The 18918-nt window shown below is 40.6% G+C and overlaps 1 protein-coding gene across 16 annotated transcripts in view; it reads right to left on the bottom strand.

Annotated features, from left to right (window-relative positions):
- The window catches only part of galt (galactose-1-phosphate uridylyltransferase), a 135150-nt gene that overhangs the window by 31677 nt on the left and 84555 nt on the right, over positions 1 to 18918 (bottom strand). For all 16 annotated transcript variants that reach the window (XM_036936716.2, XM_036936715.2, XM_036936714.2 and 13 more), the window contains one exon: positions 18188 to 18271. In XM_036936716.2, the coding sequence (XP_036792611.2) occupies positions 18188 to 18271 (84 nt within the window). The remainder of the gene's footprint in view (positions 1 to 18187; positions 18272 to 18918) is intronic.

Raw genomic sequence — 18918 nt, 5'->3', positions numbered from 1 at the left:
AATGAATTGACTGTATATCTATGAACCAGGCCAGTAAGGGTCTGAATGGACTGTATATCTATGAACCAGGCCAGTAAGGGTCTGAATGGACTGTATATATATGAACCAGGCCAGTAAGGGTCTGAATACTTTCTGAATAGACTGTATATCTATGACCCAGGCCAGTAAGGGTCTGAATACTTTCTGAATGGACTGTATATCTATGAACCAGGCCAGTAAGGGTCGGAACAATTTCTGAATTGACTGTATATCTATGAACCAGGCCAGTAAGGGTCTGAATGGACTGTATATCTATGAACCGGGCCAGTAAGGGTCTGAATTGACTGTATATCTATGAACCAGGCCATTAAGGGACTGAATACTTTCTGAATGGACTGTATATCTATGAACCAGGCCAGTAAGGGTCTGAATGGACTGTATATCTAAGAACCAGGCCAGTAAGGGTATGAATCATTTATGAATGGACTGTATAACTATGAACCAGGCCAGTAAGGGTATGAATACTTTCTGAATGGACTGTATATCTATGAACCAGGCCAGTAAGGGTCTGAATGGACGGTATATCTAAGAACCAGGCCAGTAAGGGTATGAATAATTTATTAATGGACTGTATAACTATCAACCAGGCCAGTAACGGTATGAATACTTTCTGAATGGACTGTATATCAATGAACCAGGTCAGTAAGGGGTCTGAACGACTGTATATCTATGAACCAGGCCAGTAAGGATCCGAATGGACTGTATATCTATGAACCAGGCCAGTAAAGGGTCTGAATACTTTCTGAATGGACTGTATATCTATGAACCAGGCCAGTAAGGGTCTGAATGGACTGCATATCTATGAACCAGGTCAGTAAGGGTCTGAATACTTTATGAATGGACTGTATATCTATGAACCAGGCCAGTAAGGGTCTGAATACTTTATGAATGGACTGTATATCTATGAACCAGGCCAGTAAGGGTCTGAATACTTTATGAATGGACTGTATATCTATGAACCAGGCCAGTAAGGGTCTGAATACTTTATGAATGGACTGTATATCTATGAACCAGGCCAGTAAGGGTCTGAATACTTTATGAATGGACTGTATATCTATGAACCAGGCCAGTAAGTGTCTGAATGGACTGTATATCTATGAACCAGGCCAGTAAGGGTCTGAATACTTTATGAATGGACTGTATATCTATGAACCAGGCAAGTAAGGGTCTGAATGGACTGTATATCTATGAACCAGGCCAGTAAGGGTCTGAATGGACTGTATATCTATGAACCAGGCCAGTAAGGGTCTGAATGGACTGTATATCTATGAACCAGGCCAGTAAGGGTCTGAAAACTTTCTGAATGGACCGTATATCTATGAACCAGGCCAGTAAGGGTCTGATTACTTTCTGAATGGACTGTATATCTATGAACCAGGCCAGTAAGGGTCTGAATGGACTGTATATCTATGAACCAGGCCAGTAAGGGTCTGAATACTTTCTGAATGGACTGTATATCTATGAATCAGGCCAGTAAGGGTCTGAATGGACTGTATATCTATGAACCAGGCCAGTAAGGGTCTGAATACTTTCTGAATGGACTGTATATCTATGAACCAGGCCAGTAAGGGTCTGAATGGACTGTATATCTATGAACCAGGCCAGTAAGGGTCTGAATACTTTCTGAATGGACTGTATATCTATGAATCAGGTCAGTAAGGGGTCTGAATGGACTGTATATATATGACCCAGGCCAGTAAGGGTCTGAATACTTTCTGAATGGACTGTATATCTATGAACCAGGCCAGTAAGGGTCTGAATACTTTCTGAATGGACTGTATATCTATGAATCAGGTCAGTAAGGGGTCTGAATGGACTGTATATATATGACCCAGGCCAGTAAGGGTCTGAATACTTTCTGAATGGACTGTATATCTATGAACCAGGCCAGTAAGGGTCTGAATACTTTCTGAATGGACTGTAAAATCTATGAACCAGGTCAGTAAGGGTCGGAACAATTTCTGAATTGACTGTATATCTATGAACCAGGCCAGTAAGGGTCTGAATGGACTGTATATCTATGATCCAGGCCAGTAAGGGTCTGAATACTTTCTGAATGGACTGTATATCTATGAACCAGGCCAGTAATGGTCTGAATACTTTCTGAATGGACTGTATATCTATGAACCAGGTCAGTAAGGGTCTGAATTGACTGTATATCTATGAACCAGGCCAGTAATGGTCTGAATACTTTCTGAATGGACTGTATATCTATGAACCAGGCCAGTAAGGTTCTGAATTGACTGTATATCTATGAACCAGGCCAGTAAGGGACTGAATAATTTCTGAATGGACTGTATATCTATGAACCAGGCCAGTAAGGTTCTGAATTGACTGTATATCTATGAAGCAGGCCAGTAAGGGTCTGAATGGACTGTATATCTATGAACCAGGCCAGTAATGGTCTGAATACTTTCTGAATGGACTGTATATCTATGAACCAGGCCAGTAAGGGTCTGAATGAACTGTATATCTATGAACCAGGCCAGTAAGGTTCTGAATTGACTGTATATCTATGAACCAGGCCAGTAAGGAACTGAATACTTTCTGAATGGACTGTATATCTATGAACCAGGCCAGTAAGGGTCTGAATGGACTGTATATCTATGAACCAGGCCAGTAATGGTCTGAATACTTTCTGAATGGACTGTATATCTATGAACCAGGCCAGTAAGGGTCTGAATGAACTGTATATCTATGAACCAGGCCAGTAAGGTTCTGAATTGACTGTATATCTATGAAGCAGGCCAGTAAGGGTCTGAATGGACTGTATATCTAAGAACCAGGCCAGTAAGGGTATGAATAATTTATGAATGGACTGTATATCTATGAACCAGGCCAGTAAGGGTCTGAATGGACTGTATATCTATGAACCAGGCCAGTAAGGGTCTGATTACTTTCTGAATGGACTGTATATCTATGAACCAGGCCAGTAAGGGACTGAATACTTTCTGAATGGACTGTATATATATGGACCAGGCCAGTAAGGGGTCTGAATGACTGTATATTTATGAACCAGGCCAGTAAGGGTCTGAATGTACTGTATATCTATGAACCAGGCCAGTAAGGGTCTGAATACTTTCTGAATGGACTGTATATCTATGAACCAGGCCAGTAAGGGTCTGAATACTTTCTGAATAAACTGTATATCTATGAACCAGGTCAGTAAGGGTCTGAATACTTTCTGAATGGACTGTATATCTATGAACCGGGCCAGTAAGGGTCTGAATTGACTGTATATCTATGAACCAGGCCAGTAAGGGTCTGAATGGACTGCATATCTATGAACCAGGCCAGTAAGGGTCTGAATACTTTCTGAATGGACTGTATATCTATGAACCAGGCCAGTAAGGGTCTGAATACGTTCTGAATGGACTGTATATCTATGAACCAGGCCAGTAAGGGTCTGAATTGACAGTATATCTATGAACCAGGCCAGTAAGGGTCGGAACAATTTCTGAATTGACTGTATATCTATGAACCAGGCCAGTAAGGGTCTGAATGGACTGTATATCTATGAACCAGGCCAGTAAGGGTATGAATAATTTATTAATGGACTGTATAACTATCAACCAGGCCAGTAACGGTATGAATACTTTCTGAATGGACTGTATATCAATGAACCAGGTCAGTAAGGGGTCTGAACGACTGTATATCTATGAACCAGGCCAGTAAGGATCCGAATGGACTGTATATCTATGAACCAGGCCAGTAAAGGGTCTGAATACTTTCTGAATGGACTGTATATCTATGAACCAGGCCAGTAAGGGTCTGAATGGACTTCATATCTATGAACCAGGCCAGTAAGGTTCTGAATAGTTTCTGAATGGACTGTATATCTATGAACCAGGCCAGTAAGGGTCTGAATGGACTGTATATCTATGAACCAGGCCAGTAAGGGTCTGAATGGACTGTATATCTATGAACCAGGCCAGTAAGGGACTGAATGGACTGTATATCTATGAACCAGGCCAGTAAGGGTCTGAATACTTTCTGAATGGACCGTATACCTATGAACCAGGCCAGTAAGCGTCTGAATACTTTCTGAATGGACTGTATATCTATGAACCAGGCTAGTAAGGGTCTGAATGGACTGTATATCTATGAATCAGGCCAGTAAGGGTCTGAATGGACTGTATATCTATGAACCAGGCCAGTAAGGGGTCTGAATGACTGTATATCTATGAACTAGGCCAGTAAGGGTCTGAATGGACTGTATATCTATGAACCAGGCCAGTAAGGGGTCTGAATGACTGTATATCTATGAACCAGGCCAGTAAGGGTCTGAATGGACTGTATATCTATGAACCAGGCCATTAAGGGGTCTGAATGACTGTATATCTATGAACCAGGCCAGTAAGGGTCTGAATGGACTGTATATCTATGAACCAGGCCAGTAAGGGTCTGAATACTTTCTGAATGGACTGTATATCTATGAATCAGGCCAGTAAGGGGTCTGAATGACTGTATATCTATGAACCAGGTCAGTAGGGGTCTGAATACTTTCTGAATGGACTGTATATCTATGAACCAGGCCAGTAAGGGTCTGAATGGACTGTATATCTATGAACCAGGTCAGTAAGGGTCTGAATACTTTCTGAATGGACTGTATATCTATGACCCAGGCCAGTAAGGGTCTGAATGGACTGTAAATCTATGAACAAGGCCAGTAAGGGTCTGAATACTTTCTGAATGGACTGTATATCTATGACCCAGGCCAGTAAGGGTCTGAATACTTTATGAATGGACTGTATATCAATAAACCAGGCCAGTAAGGGTCTGAATGGACTGTATATCTATGAACCAGGCCAATAAGGGTCTGAATACATTCTGAATGTACTGTATATCTATGAACCAGGCCAGTAAGGGTATGAATACTTTCTGAATGGACTGTATATCTATGAACCAGGCCAGTAAGGGTCTGAATGGACTGTAAATCTATGAACCAGGCCAGTAAGGGTCTGAATACTTTCTGAATGGACTGTATATCTATGACCCAGGCCAGTAAGGGTCTGAATACTTTATGAATGGACTGTATATCAATAAACCAGGCCAACAAGGGTCTGAATGGACTGTATATCTATGAACCAGGCCAGTAAGGGTCTGAATGGACTGTATATCTATGAACCAGGTCAGTAGGGGTCTGAATACTTGATGAATGGACTCTATATCTATGAACCAGGTCAGTAAGGGTCTGAATACATTCTGAATGTATCTATCTATATCTATGAACCAGGCCAGTAAGGTTCTGAATTGACTGTATATCTATGAACCAGGCCTGTAAGGGTCTGAATGACTGTATATCTATGAACCAGGCCTGTAAGGGTCTGAATGACTGTATATCTATGAACCAGGCCTGTAAGGGTCTGAATGACTGTATATCTATGAACCAGGCCTGTAAGGGTCTGAATGACTGTATATCTATGAACCAGGCCTGTAAGGGTCTGAATGACTGTATATCTATGAACCAGGCCTGTAAGGGTCTGAATGACTGTATATCTATGAATCAGGCCAGTAAGGGTCTGAATGGACTGTATATCTATGAACCAGGCCAGCAAGGGGTCTGAATGACTGTATATCTATGAACTAGGCCAGTAAGGGTCTGAATGGACTGTATATCTATGAACCAGGCCAGTAAGGGGTCTGAATGACTGTATATCTATGAACCAGGCCAGTAAGGGTCTGAATGGACTGTATATCTATGAACCAGGCCATTAAGGGGTCTGAATGACTGTATATCTATGAACCAGGCCAGTAAGGGTCTGAATGGACTGTATATCTATGAACCAGGCCAGTAAGGGTCTGAATACTTTCTGAATGGACTGTATATCTATGAATCAGGCCAGTAAGGGGTCTGAATGACTGTATATCTATGAACCAGGTCAGTAGGGGTCTGAATACTTGATGAATGGACTCTATATCTATGAACCAGGCCAGTAAGGGTATGAATACTTTCTGAATGGACTGTATATCTATGAACCAGGCCAGTAAGGGTCTGAATGGACTGTACATCTATGAACCAGGCCAGTAAGGGTATGAATACTTTCTGAATGTACTGTACATCTATGAACCAGGCCAGTAAGGGTCTGAATACTTTCTGAATGGACTGTATATCTATGACCCAGGCCAGTAAGGGTCTGAATACTTTATGAATGGACTGTATATCAATAAACCAGGCCAACAAGGGTCTGAATGGACTGTATATCTATGAACCAGGCCAGTAAGGGTCTGAATACTTTATGAATGGACTGTATATCTATGAACCAGGCCAGTAGGGGGTCTGAATGACTGTATATCTATGAACCAGGTCAGTAGGGGTCTGAATACTTGATGAATGGACTGTATATCTATGAACCAGGCCAGTAGGGGGTCTGAATGACTGTATATCTATGAACCAGGCCAGTAAGGGTCTGAATGGACTGTGTATCTATGAACCAGGTCAGTAAGGGGTCTGAATGACTGTATATCTATGAACCAGGCCAGTAAGGGTCTGAATGGACTGTATATCTATGAACCAGGCCAGTAAGGGTCTGAATACATTCTGAATGTACTGTATATCTATGAACCAGGCCAGTAAGTGTCTGAATGGACTGTATATCTATGAACCAGGCCAGTAAGGGTCTGAATACTTTATGAATGGACTGTATATCAATAAACGAGGTCAGTAAGGGTCTGAATGGACTGTGTATCTATGACCCAGGCCAGTAAGGGTCTGAATACTTTATGAATGGAATGTATATCAATAAACGAGGCCAGTAAGGGTCTGAAAGGACTGTATATCTATGAACCAGGTCAGTAAAGGCCTGAATGGACTGTATTTCTATGAACCAGGCCAGTAATGGTGTGAATGGACTGTATATCTATGAACCAGGCCAGTAAGGGTCTGAATGGACTGTATATCTATGAACCAGGCCAGTAAGGGTCTGAATGGACTGTATATCTATGAACCAGGCCAGTAAGGGTCTGAATACATTCTGAATGTACAGTATATCTATGAACCAGGCCAGTAAGGGTATGAATACTTTCTGAATGGACTCTATATCTATGAACCAGGCCAGTAAGGGTCTGAATGGACTGTATATCTATGAACCAGGTCAGTAAGGGTCTGAATGGACTGTATATCTATGAACCAGGCCATTAAGGGGTCTGAATGACTGTATATCTATGAACCAGGCCAGTAAGGGTCTGAATGGACTGTATATCTATGAACCAGGCCAGTAAGGGTCTGAATACTTTCTGAATGGACTGTATATCTATGAATCAGGCCAGTAAGGGGTCAGAATGACTGTATATCTATGAACCAGGCCAGTAAGGGTCTGAATGGACTGTATATCTATGAACCAGGTCAGTAAGGGGTCTGAATGGACTGTATATCTATGAACCAGGCCAATAAGGGTCTGAATACATTCTGAATGTACTGTATATCTATGAAACAGGCCAGTAAGGGGTCTGAATACTTTCTGAATGGGCTGTATATCTATGAACCAGGCCAGTAAGGGTCTGAATGGACTGTAAATCTATGAACCAGGCCAGTAAGGGTCTGAATACTTTCTGAATGGACTGTATATCTATGACCCAGGCCAGTAAGGGTCTGAATACTTTCTGAATGGACTGTATATCAATAAACCAGGCCAACAAGGGTCTGAATGGACTGTATATCTATGAACCAGGCCAGTAAGGGTCTGAATACTTTATGAATGGACTGTATATCTATGAACCAGGCCAGTAGGGGGTCTGAATGACTGTATATCTATGAACCAGGTCAGTAGGGGTCTGAATACTTGATGAATGGACTGTATATCTATGAACCAGGCCAGTAGGGGGTCTGAATGACTGTATATCTATGAACCAGGCCAGTAAGGGTCTGAATGGACTGTGTATCTATGAACCAGGTCAGTAAGGGGTCTGAATGACTGTATATCTATGAACCAGGCCAGTAAGGGTCTGAATGGACTGTGTATCTATGAACCAGGTCAGTAAGGGGTCTGAATGACTGTATATCTATGAACCAGGCCAGTAAGGGTCTGAATGACTGTATATCTATGATCCAGGCCAGTAAGGGTATGAATACTTTCTGAATGGACTGTATATCTATGACCCAGGCCAGTAAGGGTCTGAATACTTTATGAATGGACTGTATATCAATAAACGAGGTCAGTAAGGGTCTGAATGGACTGTGTATCTATGACCCAGGCCAGTAAGGGTCTGAATACTTTATGAATGGACTGTATATCAATAAACGAGGCCAGTAAGGGTCTGAAAGGACTGTATATCTATGAACCAGGTCAGTAAAGGCCTGAATGGACTGTATTTCTATGAACCAGGCCAGTAATGGTGTGAATGGACTGTATATCTATGAACCAGGCCAGTACGGGTATGAATGGACTGTATATCTATGAACCAGGCCAGTATGGGTCTGAATGGACTGTATATCTATGAACCAGGCCAGTAAGGGTCTGAATACATTCTGAATGTACAGTATATCTATGAACCAGGCCAGTAAGGGTATGAATACTTTCTGAATGGACTGTATATCTCTGAACCAGGCCAGTAAGGGTCTGAATTGACTGTATATCTATGAACCAGGCCAGTAAGGGTCTGAATAGTTTCTGAATGGACTGTATGTCTATGAACCAGTTCAGTAAGGGTCTGAATGGACTGTATATCTCTGAACCAGGCCAGTAAGGGTCTGATTACTTTCTGAATGGACTGTATATCTATGAACCAGGCCAGTAAGGGTCTGAATGAACTGTTTATCAATGAACCAGGTCAGTAAGGGTCTTAATGGACTGTATATCTATGAACCAGGCCAGTAAGGGTCTGAATGGACTGTATATCTATGAACCATGTCAGTAAGGGTCTGAATACTTTATGAATGGACTGTATATCTATGACCCAGGCCAGTAAGGGTCTGAATACTTTCTTAATGGACTGTATGTTTATGTGAACCAGGTCAGTAAGAGTCTGAATGGACTGTATATCTATGAACCAGGCCAGTAAGGGTTGAATACGTTCTGAATGGACTGTATATCTATGAACCAGACCAGTAAGGGGTCTGAATGACTGTATATCTATGAACCAGGCCAGTAAGGGTCTGAATGGACTGTATATCTATGAACCAGGTCAGTAAGGGTCTGAAAACTTTCTGAATGTTTTGTATATCTATGAACCAGGTCAGTAAGGGTCTGAAAACTTTCTGAATAGACTGTATACATATGAACCAGGCCAGTAAGGGTCTTAATGGACTGTATATCTATGAACCAGGCCAGTAAGGGTCTTAATGGACTGTATATCTATGAACCAGGCCAGTAAGGGTCTGAATACTTTCTGAATAGACTGTATACATATGAACCAGGCCAGTAAGGATCTGAACACTTTCTGAATGGACTGTCTATCTATGAACCAGACCAGTAAGGGGTCTGAATGACTGTATATCTAAGAACCAGGCCAGTAAGGGGTCTGAATGACTGTATATCTATGAACCAGGCCATTAAGGGTCTGAATTGACTGTATATCTATGAACCAGACCAGTAAGGGGTCTGAATGACTGTATATCTATGAACCAGACCAGTAAGGGGTCTGAATGACTGTATATCTATGAACCAGGCCATTAAGGGTCTGAATTGACTGTATATCTATGAACCAGGCCAGTAAGGGTCTGAATAGTTTCTGAATGGACTGTATGTCTATGAACCAGGTCAGTACGGGTCTGAACACTTTCTGAATGGACTGTATATCTATGAACCAGGCCAGTAAGGGTCTGAATGGACTGTAAATCTATGAACCAGAACAGTAAGGGTCTGAATGGACTGTATATCTATGAACCAGGTCAGTAAGTGTCTGAATGGACTGAATATCTATGAACCAGGTCAGTAAGTGTCTGAATGGACTGAATATCTATGAACCAGGCCAGTAAGGGTCTGAATGGACTGTAAATCTATGAACCAGAACAGTAAGGGTCTGAATGGACTGAATATCTATGAACCAGGCCAGTAAGGGTCTGAATACTTTATGAATGGACTGTATATCAATGAACCAGGTCAGTAAGGGTCTGAATGGACTGTATATCTATGACTCAGGCCAGTAAGGTTCTGAAAACTTTATGAATGGACTGTATATCTATGACCCAGGCCAGTAAGGGTCTGAATACTTTCTGAATGGACAGTATATTTATGAACCAGTTCAGTAAGGGTCTGAATACTTTCTGAATGGACTGTATATCTATGAACCAGGCTAGTAAGGGTCTGAATCGACTGTATATCTATGAACCAGGCCAGTGAGGGTCTGAATGGACTGGATATCTATGAACCAGGCCAGTAAGGGTCTGAATACTTTCTGAATGGACTGTATATCTATGAACCAGGCCAGTAAGGGTCTGAATACTTTCTGAATGGACTGTATATCTATGAACCAGGCCAGTAAGGGTCTGAATACTTTCTGAATGGATTGTATATCTATGAACCAGGCCAGTAAGGGTCTAATGGACTGTATATCTATGAACCAGGCTAGTAAGGGTCTGAATCGACTGTATATCTATGAACCAGGCCAGTAAGGGTCTGGATACTTTCTGAATGGACTGTATATCTATGAACCAGGCCAGTAAGGGTCTGAATACTTTCTGAATGGACTGTATATCTATGAACCAGGCCAGTAAGGGTCTGAATACTTTCTGAATGGATTGTATATCTATGAACCAGGCCAGTAAGGGTCTAATGGACTGTATATCTATGAACCAGGCTAGTAAGGGTCTGAATCGACTGTATATCTATGAACCAGGCCAGTAAGGGTCTGGATACTTTCTGAATGGACTGTATATCTATGAACCAGGCCAGTAAGGGTCTGAATACTTTCTGAATGGATTGTATATCTATGAACCAGGCCAGTAAGGGTCTAAATACTTTCTGAATGGACTGTATATCTATGAACCAGGCCTGTAAGGGTCTGAATACTTTCTGGATGGACTGTATATCTATGAACCAGGCCAGTAAGGATACATAGTTGATATAAAGCCCACAGTAGGATGGTAGTTGATATACAGCCTAAAGTAGGGTGGTAGATGATATACAGCCTAGAGTAGGATGGTAGTTGATATACAGCCTACAGTAGGATGGTAGTAGATATACAGCCTACAGTAGGACGGTAGTTGATATGCAGGCTACAGTAGTATGGAAAATAGATATACAGCCTACAGTAGGACAGTAGTTGATATACAGCCTACAGTAGGATGGTAGTAGATATATACAGTAGCCTATTGTAGGATGGTAGTAGATATATACAGTAGTCTACAGTAGGATGGTAGTAGATATATGCAGTAGCATACAGTAGGATGGTAGTAGACATATACAGTAGCCTAGAGTAGAATGATAGTTGATATACAGCCTACAGTAGGTGGGTAGTAGATATACAGCCTACAGTAGAATGGTAGTTGATATACAGCCTACAGTAGGATGGTAGTTAGTGTACAGCCTACAGTAGGATGATAGTAGGTAGACAGCCTACAGTAGGATGGCAGTAGATATATACAGTAGTCTACAGTAGGATGGTAGTAGATATACAGCCTGCAGTAGGATGGTAGTTGGTGTACAGCCTACAGTAGTATGATAGTAGATTTATGCAGTAGCATACAGTAGGATGGTAGTTGATATATACAGTAGCCTACAGTAGGATGTTGGTAGATATACAGCCTACAGTAGGATGGTAGTAGATATACAGCATACAGTACGATGGTAGTTGATATACAGCCTACAGTAGAATGGTAGTTGATATACAGCCTACAGTAGCATGGTAGTAGATATACAGCCTACAGTAGGATGGCAGTTGATATATACAGTAGGATGGTAGTAGCTATACAGCCTACAGTAGGATGGTAGTTGATATACAGCCAACAGCAGGATGGTAGTAGATATACAGCCTACAATAGGGTGGTAGTAGATAAAAACAGTAGCCTAGAGTAGGATGATAGTTGATATACAGCCTACAATAGGTGGGTAGTAGATATACAGCCTACAGTAGAATGGAAGTTGATATACAGCCTACAGTAGGATGGTAGTTGGTGTACAGCCAACAGTAGGATGATAGTAGGTATACAGCATACAGTAGGATGGTAGTTGATATATACAGTAGGATGGTATTAAATAGACAGCCTACAGTAGGATGGTAGTTGATACACAGCCTACAGTAGCATGGTAGTTAATATACAGCCTACAGTAGGATGGTACATGATATAAAGCCTACAGTAGGATGGTAGTAGATATACAGCCTACCGTAGGACGGTAGTAGATATATACAGTAGCCTACAGTACGATGGTAGTAAATATATACAGTTGCCTACAGTAGGATGTTGGTAGATATACAGCCTACAGTAGGATGGCAGTTGATATATACAGTAGGATGGTAGTAGCTATACAGCCTACAGTAGGATGGTAGTTGATATACAGCCAACAGCAGGATGGTAGTAGATATACAGCCTACAATAGGGTGGTAGTAGATAAAAACAGTAGCCTAGAGTAGGATGATAGTTGATATACAGCCTACAATAGGTGGGTAGTAGATATACAGCCTACAGTAGAATGGAAGTTGATATACAGCCTACAGTAGGATGGTAGTTGGTGTACAGCCAACAGTAGGATGATAGTAGGTATACAGCATACAGTAGGATGGTAGTTGATATATACAGTAGGATGGTATTAAATAGACAGCCTACAGTAGGATGGTAGTTGATACACAGCCTACAGTAGCATGGTAGTTAATATACAGCCTACAGTAGGATGGTACTTGATATAAAGCCTACAGTAGGATGGTAGTAGATATACAGCCTACCGTAGGACGGTAGTAGATATATACAGTAGCCTACAGTACGATGGTAGTAAATATATACAGTTGCCTACAGTAGGATGTTGGTAGATATACAGCCTACAGTAGGATGGTAGGAGATATATACAGTAGAATGGTAGTAGATATACAGCCTACAGTAGGATGGTAGTTTATATATACTGTATTCTACAGTAGGATGGTATTAAATAGACAGCCTACAGTAGGATGGTAGTTGATACACAGCCTACAGTAGGATGGTAGTTAATATACAGCCTACAGTAGGATGGTACTTGATATAAAGCCTAAAGTAGTATGGTAGTAGATATACAGCCTACCGTAGGACGGTAGTAGATCTATACAGTAGCCTACAGTACGATGGTAGTAGATATATACAGTTGCCTACAGTAGGATGTTGGTAGATATACAGCCTACAGTAGGATGGTAGGAGATATACAGCCTAGAATAGGATGGTAGTTGATATATACAGTAGGAGGGTAGTAGATATACAGCCTAGAGTATGATGGTAGTTGATATATACAGTAGCCTATAGTAGGATGGTAGTTGATATATACAGTAGCCTACAGTAGGATGGTAGTTGGTATACAGCCAACAGTAGGATAGTAGTAGATATATACAGCAGCCTACAGTATGATGGTAGTATATCAAAACAGTAGCCTACAGTAGGATGATAGTTGATATACAGCCTACAGTAGGATGGTAGTTGATATACAGCCTACAGTAGGTGGGAAGTAGATATACAGCTTACAGTAGGATGGTAGCTGATATACAGCGTACAGTAGAATGGTAGTTGATATATACAGTAGGATGGTAGTAGATATACAGCATACAGTAGGATGGTAGTTGATATATACAGTAGGATGGTAGTAGATATACAGCCTACAGTAGGATGGTAGTTGATATATACAGTATCCTACAGTAGGATGGTAGTAAATATACAGCCTACAGTAGGATGGTAGTTGATACACAGCCTACAGTGGGATGGTAGTTAATATACAGCCTACAGTATGATGGTAGTTGATACACAGCCTACAGTAGGATGGTAGTTAATATACAGCCTACAGTAGGATGGTACTTGATATAAAGCCTACAGTAGAATGGTAGTAGATATACAGCCTACCGTAGGACAGTAGTAGATATATACAGCATACAGTAGGATGGTAGTTGATATATACAGTAGGATGGTAGTAGATATACAGCCTACAGTAGGATGGTAGTTGATATATACAGTATCCTACAGTAGGATGGTAGTAAATATACAGCCTACAGTAGGATGGTAGTTGATACACAGCCTACAGTAGGATGGTAGTTAATATACAGCCTACAGTATGATGGTAGTTGATACACAGCCTACAGTAGGATGGTAGTTAATATACAGCCTACAGTAGGATGGTACTTGATATAAAGCCTACAGTAGGATGTTGGTAGATATACAGCCTACAGTAGTATGGTAGTAGATATACAGCCAAGAGTAGGATGGTAGTTGATATACAGCCTACAGTAGGATGGTAGAAGATATACAGCATACAGTACAATGGTAGGTACTATACAGCCTACAGTAGAATGGTAGTTGATATTCAGCCTACAGTAAAATGGTAGTAGATATACAGCCTACAGTAGGATGGTAGTTGATATATACAGTATTATGGTAGTAGATACAGCCTACAGTAGGATGGAAGTTCATATACAGCCTACAGTAGGATAGTAGTAGATATACAGCCTACAGTAGGATGGTAGTTGATATACAGCCTACAGTAGGATGGTTGTAGATATATACAGTAGCCTACAGTAGGATGTTAGTTGATATATATATAGTAGGATGGTAGTAGATATACAGCCTACAGTAGGATGGTGGTTCATATATACAGTATTCTACAGTAGGGAGGTTGTAAAAATACAGTCTACAGTAGGATGGTAGTTGATACACAGCCTACAGTAGCGTGGTATTTAATATACAGCCTACAGTAGGATGGTACTTGATATAAAGCCTACAGTAGGATGGTAGTAGATATACAGCATACAGTAGGATGGTAGTTGATATATACAGTATCCTACAGTAGGATGGTAGTAAATATACAGCCTACAGTAGGATGGTAGTTGATACACAGCCTACAGTAGGATGGTAGTTAATAGACAGCCTACAGTATGATGGTAGTTGATACACAGCCTACAGTAGGATGGTAGTTAATATACAGCCTACAGTAGGATGGTACTTGATATAAAGCCTACAGTAGAATGGTAGTAGATATACAGCCTACCGTAGGACAGTAGTAGATATATACAGTTGCCTACAGTAGGATGTTGGTAGATATACAGCCTACAGTAGGATGGTAGTTGATACACAGCCTACAGTAGGATGGGAGCTAATATACAGCCTACAGTAGGATGGTACTTGATATAAAGCCTACAGTAGGACGGTAGTAGATAAATACAGTAGCCTACAGTAGGATGGTATTAGATATATACAGTAGCCTACAGAAGGACGGTAGTAGATATACAGTTTACAGTGGGATGGTAGTTAATACATACAGTAGTATGTTAGTAGATACAGCCTACATTAGGATGGTAGTTCATATACAGCCTACAGTAGAATGGTAGTAGATATAGAGCCTACAGTAGGATGGTAGTAGATATATACAGTAGCCTACAGTAGGATGGTAGTAGATATATACAGTATTCTACAGTAGGAAGGTAGTAGATACAGCCTACAGTAGAATGGTAGTTGATATACAGCCTACAGTAGGATGTAGTTGATATATACAGTAGCATACAGTAGGATGGAAGTAGACATATACAGTAGCCTACAATAGGATGGAAATTGATATACAGCCTACAGTAGGATGTAGTTGATATATACAGTAGCATACAGTAGGATGGTAGTAGATATATACAGAATTCTACAGTAGGAAGGTAGTAGATACAGCCTACAGTAGAATGGTAGTTGATATAAAGCCTACAGTTGGATGGTAGTAGATATATACAGCAGCCTACAGTAGGATGGTAGTACATATACAGCCTACAGTAGGATGGTAGTAGATATATACAGTAGGATGATAGTAGATATATACAGTAGCATACAGTAGGATGGTAGTAGACATATACAGTAGCCTACAGTAGGATGTTGGTAGATATACAGCTTACAGTAGGACAGTAGTAGATATACAGTAGCCTATAGTAGGATCGTAGTAGATATACCGACTACAGTAGGATGGTAGTAGACATATACAGTAGCCTACAGTAGGATGGTAGTTGATATACAGCCTACAGTAGGATGGTAGTTGACATATACAGTAGCCTACAGTAGGATGGTAGTAGGTATACCGACTACAGTAGGATGGCAGTAGATATATACAGTAGCCTACAGTAGGCTGGTAGTTGATATACAGCCTACAGTAGGGTGGTAGTAGATATACAGCCTACAGTAGGATGGTAGTTAATATACAGCCTACATTAGGATGGTAGTTCATATACAGCCTACAGTAGCATGGTAGTAGATATACAGCCTACAGTAGGATGGCAGTTGATATATACAGTAGGATGGTAGTAGCTATACAGCCTACAGTAGGATGGTAGTTGATATACAGCCAACAGCAGGATGGTAGTAGATATACAGCCTACAATAGGGTGGTAGTAGATAAAAACAGTAGCCTAGAGTAGGATGATAGTTGATATACAGCCTACAATAGGTGGGTAGTAGATATACAGCCTACAGTAGAATGGAAGTTGATATACAGCCTACAGTAGGATGGTAGTTGGTGTACAGCCAACAGTAGGATGATAGTAGGTATACAGCATACAGTAGGATGGTAGTTGATATATACAGTAGGATGGTATTAAATAGACAGCCTACAGTAGGATGGTAGTTGATACACAGCCTACAGTAGCATGGTAGTTAATATACAGCCTACAGTAGGATGGTAGTTGATACACAGCCTACAGTAGGATGGTAGTTAATATACAGCCTACATTAGGATGGTAGTTCATATACAGCCTACAGTAGAATGGTAGTAGATATAGAGCCTACAGTAGGATGGTAGTAGATATATACAGTAGCCTACAGTAGGATGGTAGTAGATATATACAGTATTCTACAGTAGGAAGGTAGTAGATACAGCCTACAGTAGAATGGTAGTTGATATACAGCCTACAGTAGGATGGTAGTTAATATACAGCCTACAGTAGGATGGTACTTGATATAAAGCCTACAGTAGGATGGTAGTAGATATATACAGTAGCCTACAGTAGGATGGTATTAGATATATACAGTAGTCTACAGTAGGATGGTAGTAGTTATATACAGTAGCCTACAGTAGGATGGTAGTAGATATACAGCATACAGTAGGATGGTAGTTAATATATACAGTAGTATGTTAGTAGATACAGCCTACAGTAGGATGGTAGTTCATATACAGCCTACAGTAGGATGGTAGTAGATATACAGCCTACAGTAGGATGGTAGTTGATATACAGCCTACAATAGGATGGTTGTAGATATATACAGTAGCCTACAGTAGGATGGTAGTAGATATACAGCCCACAGTAGGATGGTAGTTGATATACAGCCTACAGTAGGGTGGTATTAGATATACAGCCTACAGTATGATGGTAGTAGATATATACAGTAGCCTACAGTAGGATGGTAGTTGATATACAGCCTACAGTAGGGTGGTAGTAGATATATACAATAGCCTACAGTAGGATGGTAGTAGATATACAGCCTACAGTAGGATGGTAGTAGATATATACAGTAGCCTACAGTAGGATGGTAGTAGATATATACAGTAGCCTACAGTAGGATGGTAGTTGATATACAGACTACAGTAGGACGGTAGTAAACATGCAGTACCAGTCAAAAGTTTGGACACACCTCATTCCAGGGTTTTTCTTTATTTTACTATTTTCTACATTGTAGAATACTAGTGAAGACATCAAAACTATGAAATAACACATATGGAATCCTGTAGCAGTGGAAAAAGTGTTAAATAATAGCCACACTTTGCCTTGATGACAGCTTTGCAAACTCTTGGCAAAAGCTGTATTTGTCAATACAAAATTGCTTTTTAATTCTGTCATGGAAATACATGTATTTCCTATTACCAAGCAATTTACAGTTTCTACGTCTTTAGTTTTCCATGTGGTCCAATTTATCGGTGAACTTTTAAAACACTTAGCAACTTCTGATGCACACATTTTCATGAAGCAAGACAATTCCCTCCAAGCAATTTGACAGCTGTTATAATCTATAATAAATAATAGCTGTCTTTGCCAGTATAATCTTATTTCATCATATTGTTTCTGAGAGTTGTTTCTCTCTTACCGTGCCAGCCCATGGAGTAGGGGAAGGAGATCTGAAACAGGTTATCATATTTAGTCAAGAGTCTCTTCATAATGGAGGCCAGTCCTGGAATAGAAAGAGTTAGAAAGAGAGAGTTCAGACTAATATATCTGTAGCTATCTAGAACACATTCATTTACATAGTAGCACTTACTACACTTCCTGTAGCTATCTAGAACACATTCATATACATAGTAGCACTTACTACACTTCCTGTAGCTATCTAGAACACATTCACATACATAGTAGAACTTACTACACTTCCTGTAGCTATCTAGAACACATTCATATACATAGTAGCACTTACTACACTCCCTGTAGCTATCTAGAACACATTCATATACATAGTAGCACTTACTACACTTCCTGTAGCTATCTAGAACACATTCATATACATAGTAGCACTTACTACACTTCCTGTAGCTATCTAGAACACATTCACATACATAGTAGAACTTACTACACTTCCTGTAGCTATCTAGAACACATTCATATACATAGTAGCACTTACTACACTTCCTGTAGCTATCTAGAACACATTCATATACATAGTAGCACTACAACACTTCCTGGTGCCAGATCTCTCGCTCTTAGATGGTGGCACGCACGCACACATGAGCACACGCACGCACACACACATACAGCATCGGAGTCTGCTGGGGGAGGACATCTCGTATTAATGGTTGGATTGTTTGATACCATTCCATTCACACC

Source organism: Oncorhynchus mykiss, chromosome 12, assembly GCF_057628025.1.
Source record: "Oncorhynchus mykiss isolate SJ-2025 chromosome 12, ASM5762802v1, whole genome shotgun sequence".
Classification (NCBI taxonomy): domain Eukaryota; kingdom Metazoa; phylum Chordata; class Actinopteri; order Salmoniformes; family Salmonidae; genus Oncorhynchus; species Oncorhynchus mykiss.
Note: the sequence above shows the minus strand (reverse complement) of the source record. Positions and strands in the feature narration are given on the sequence as shown.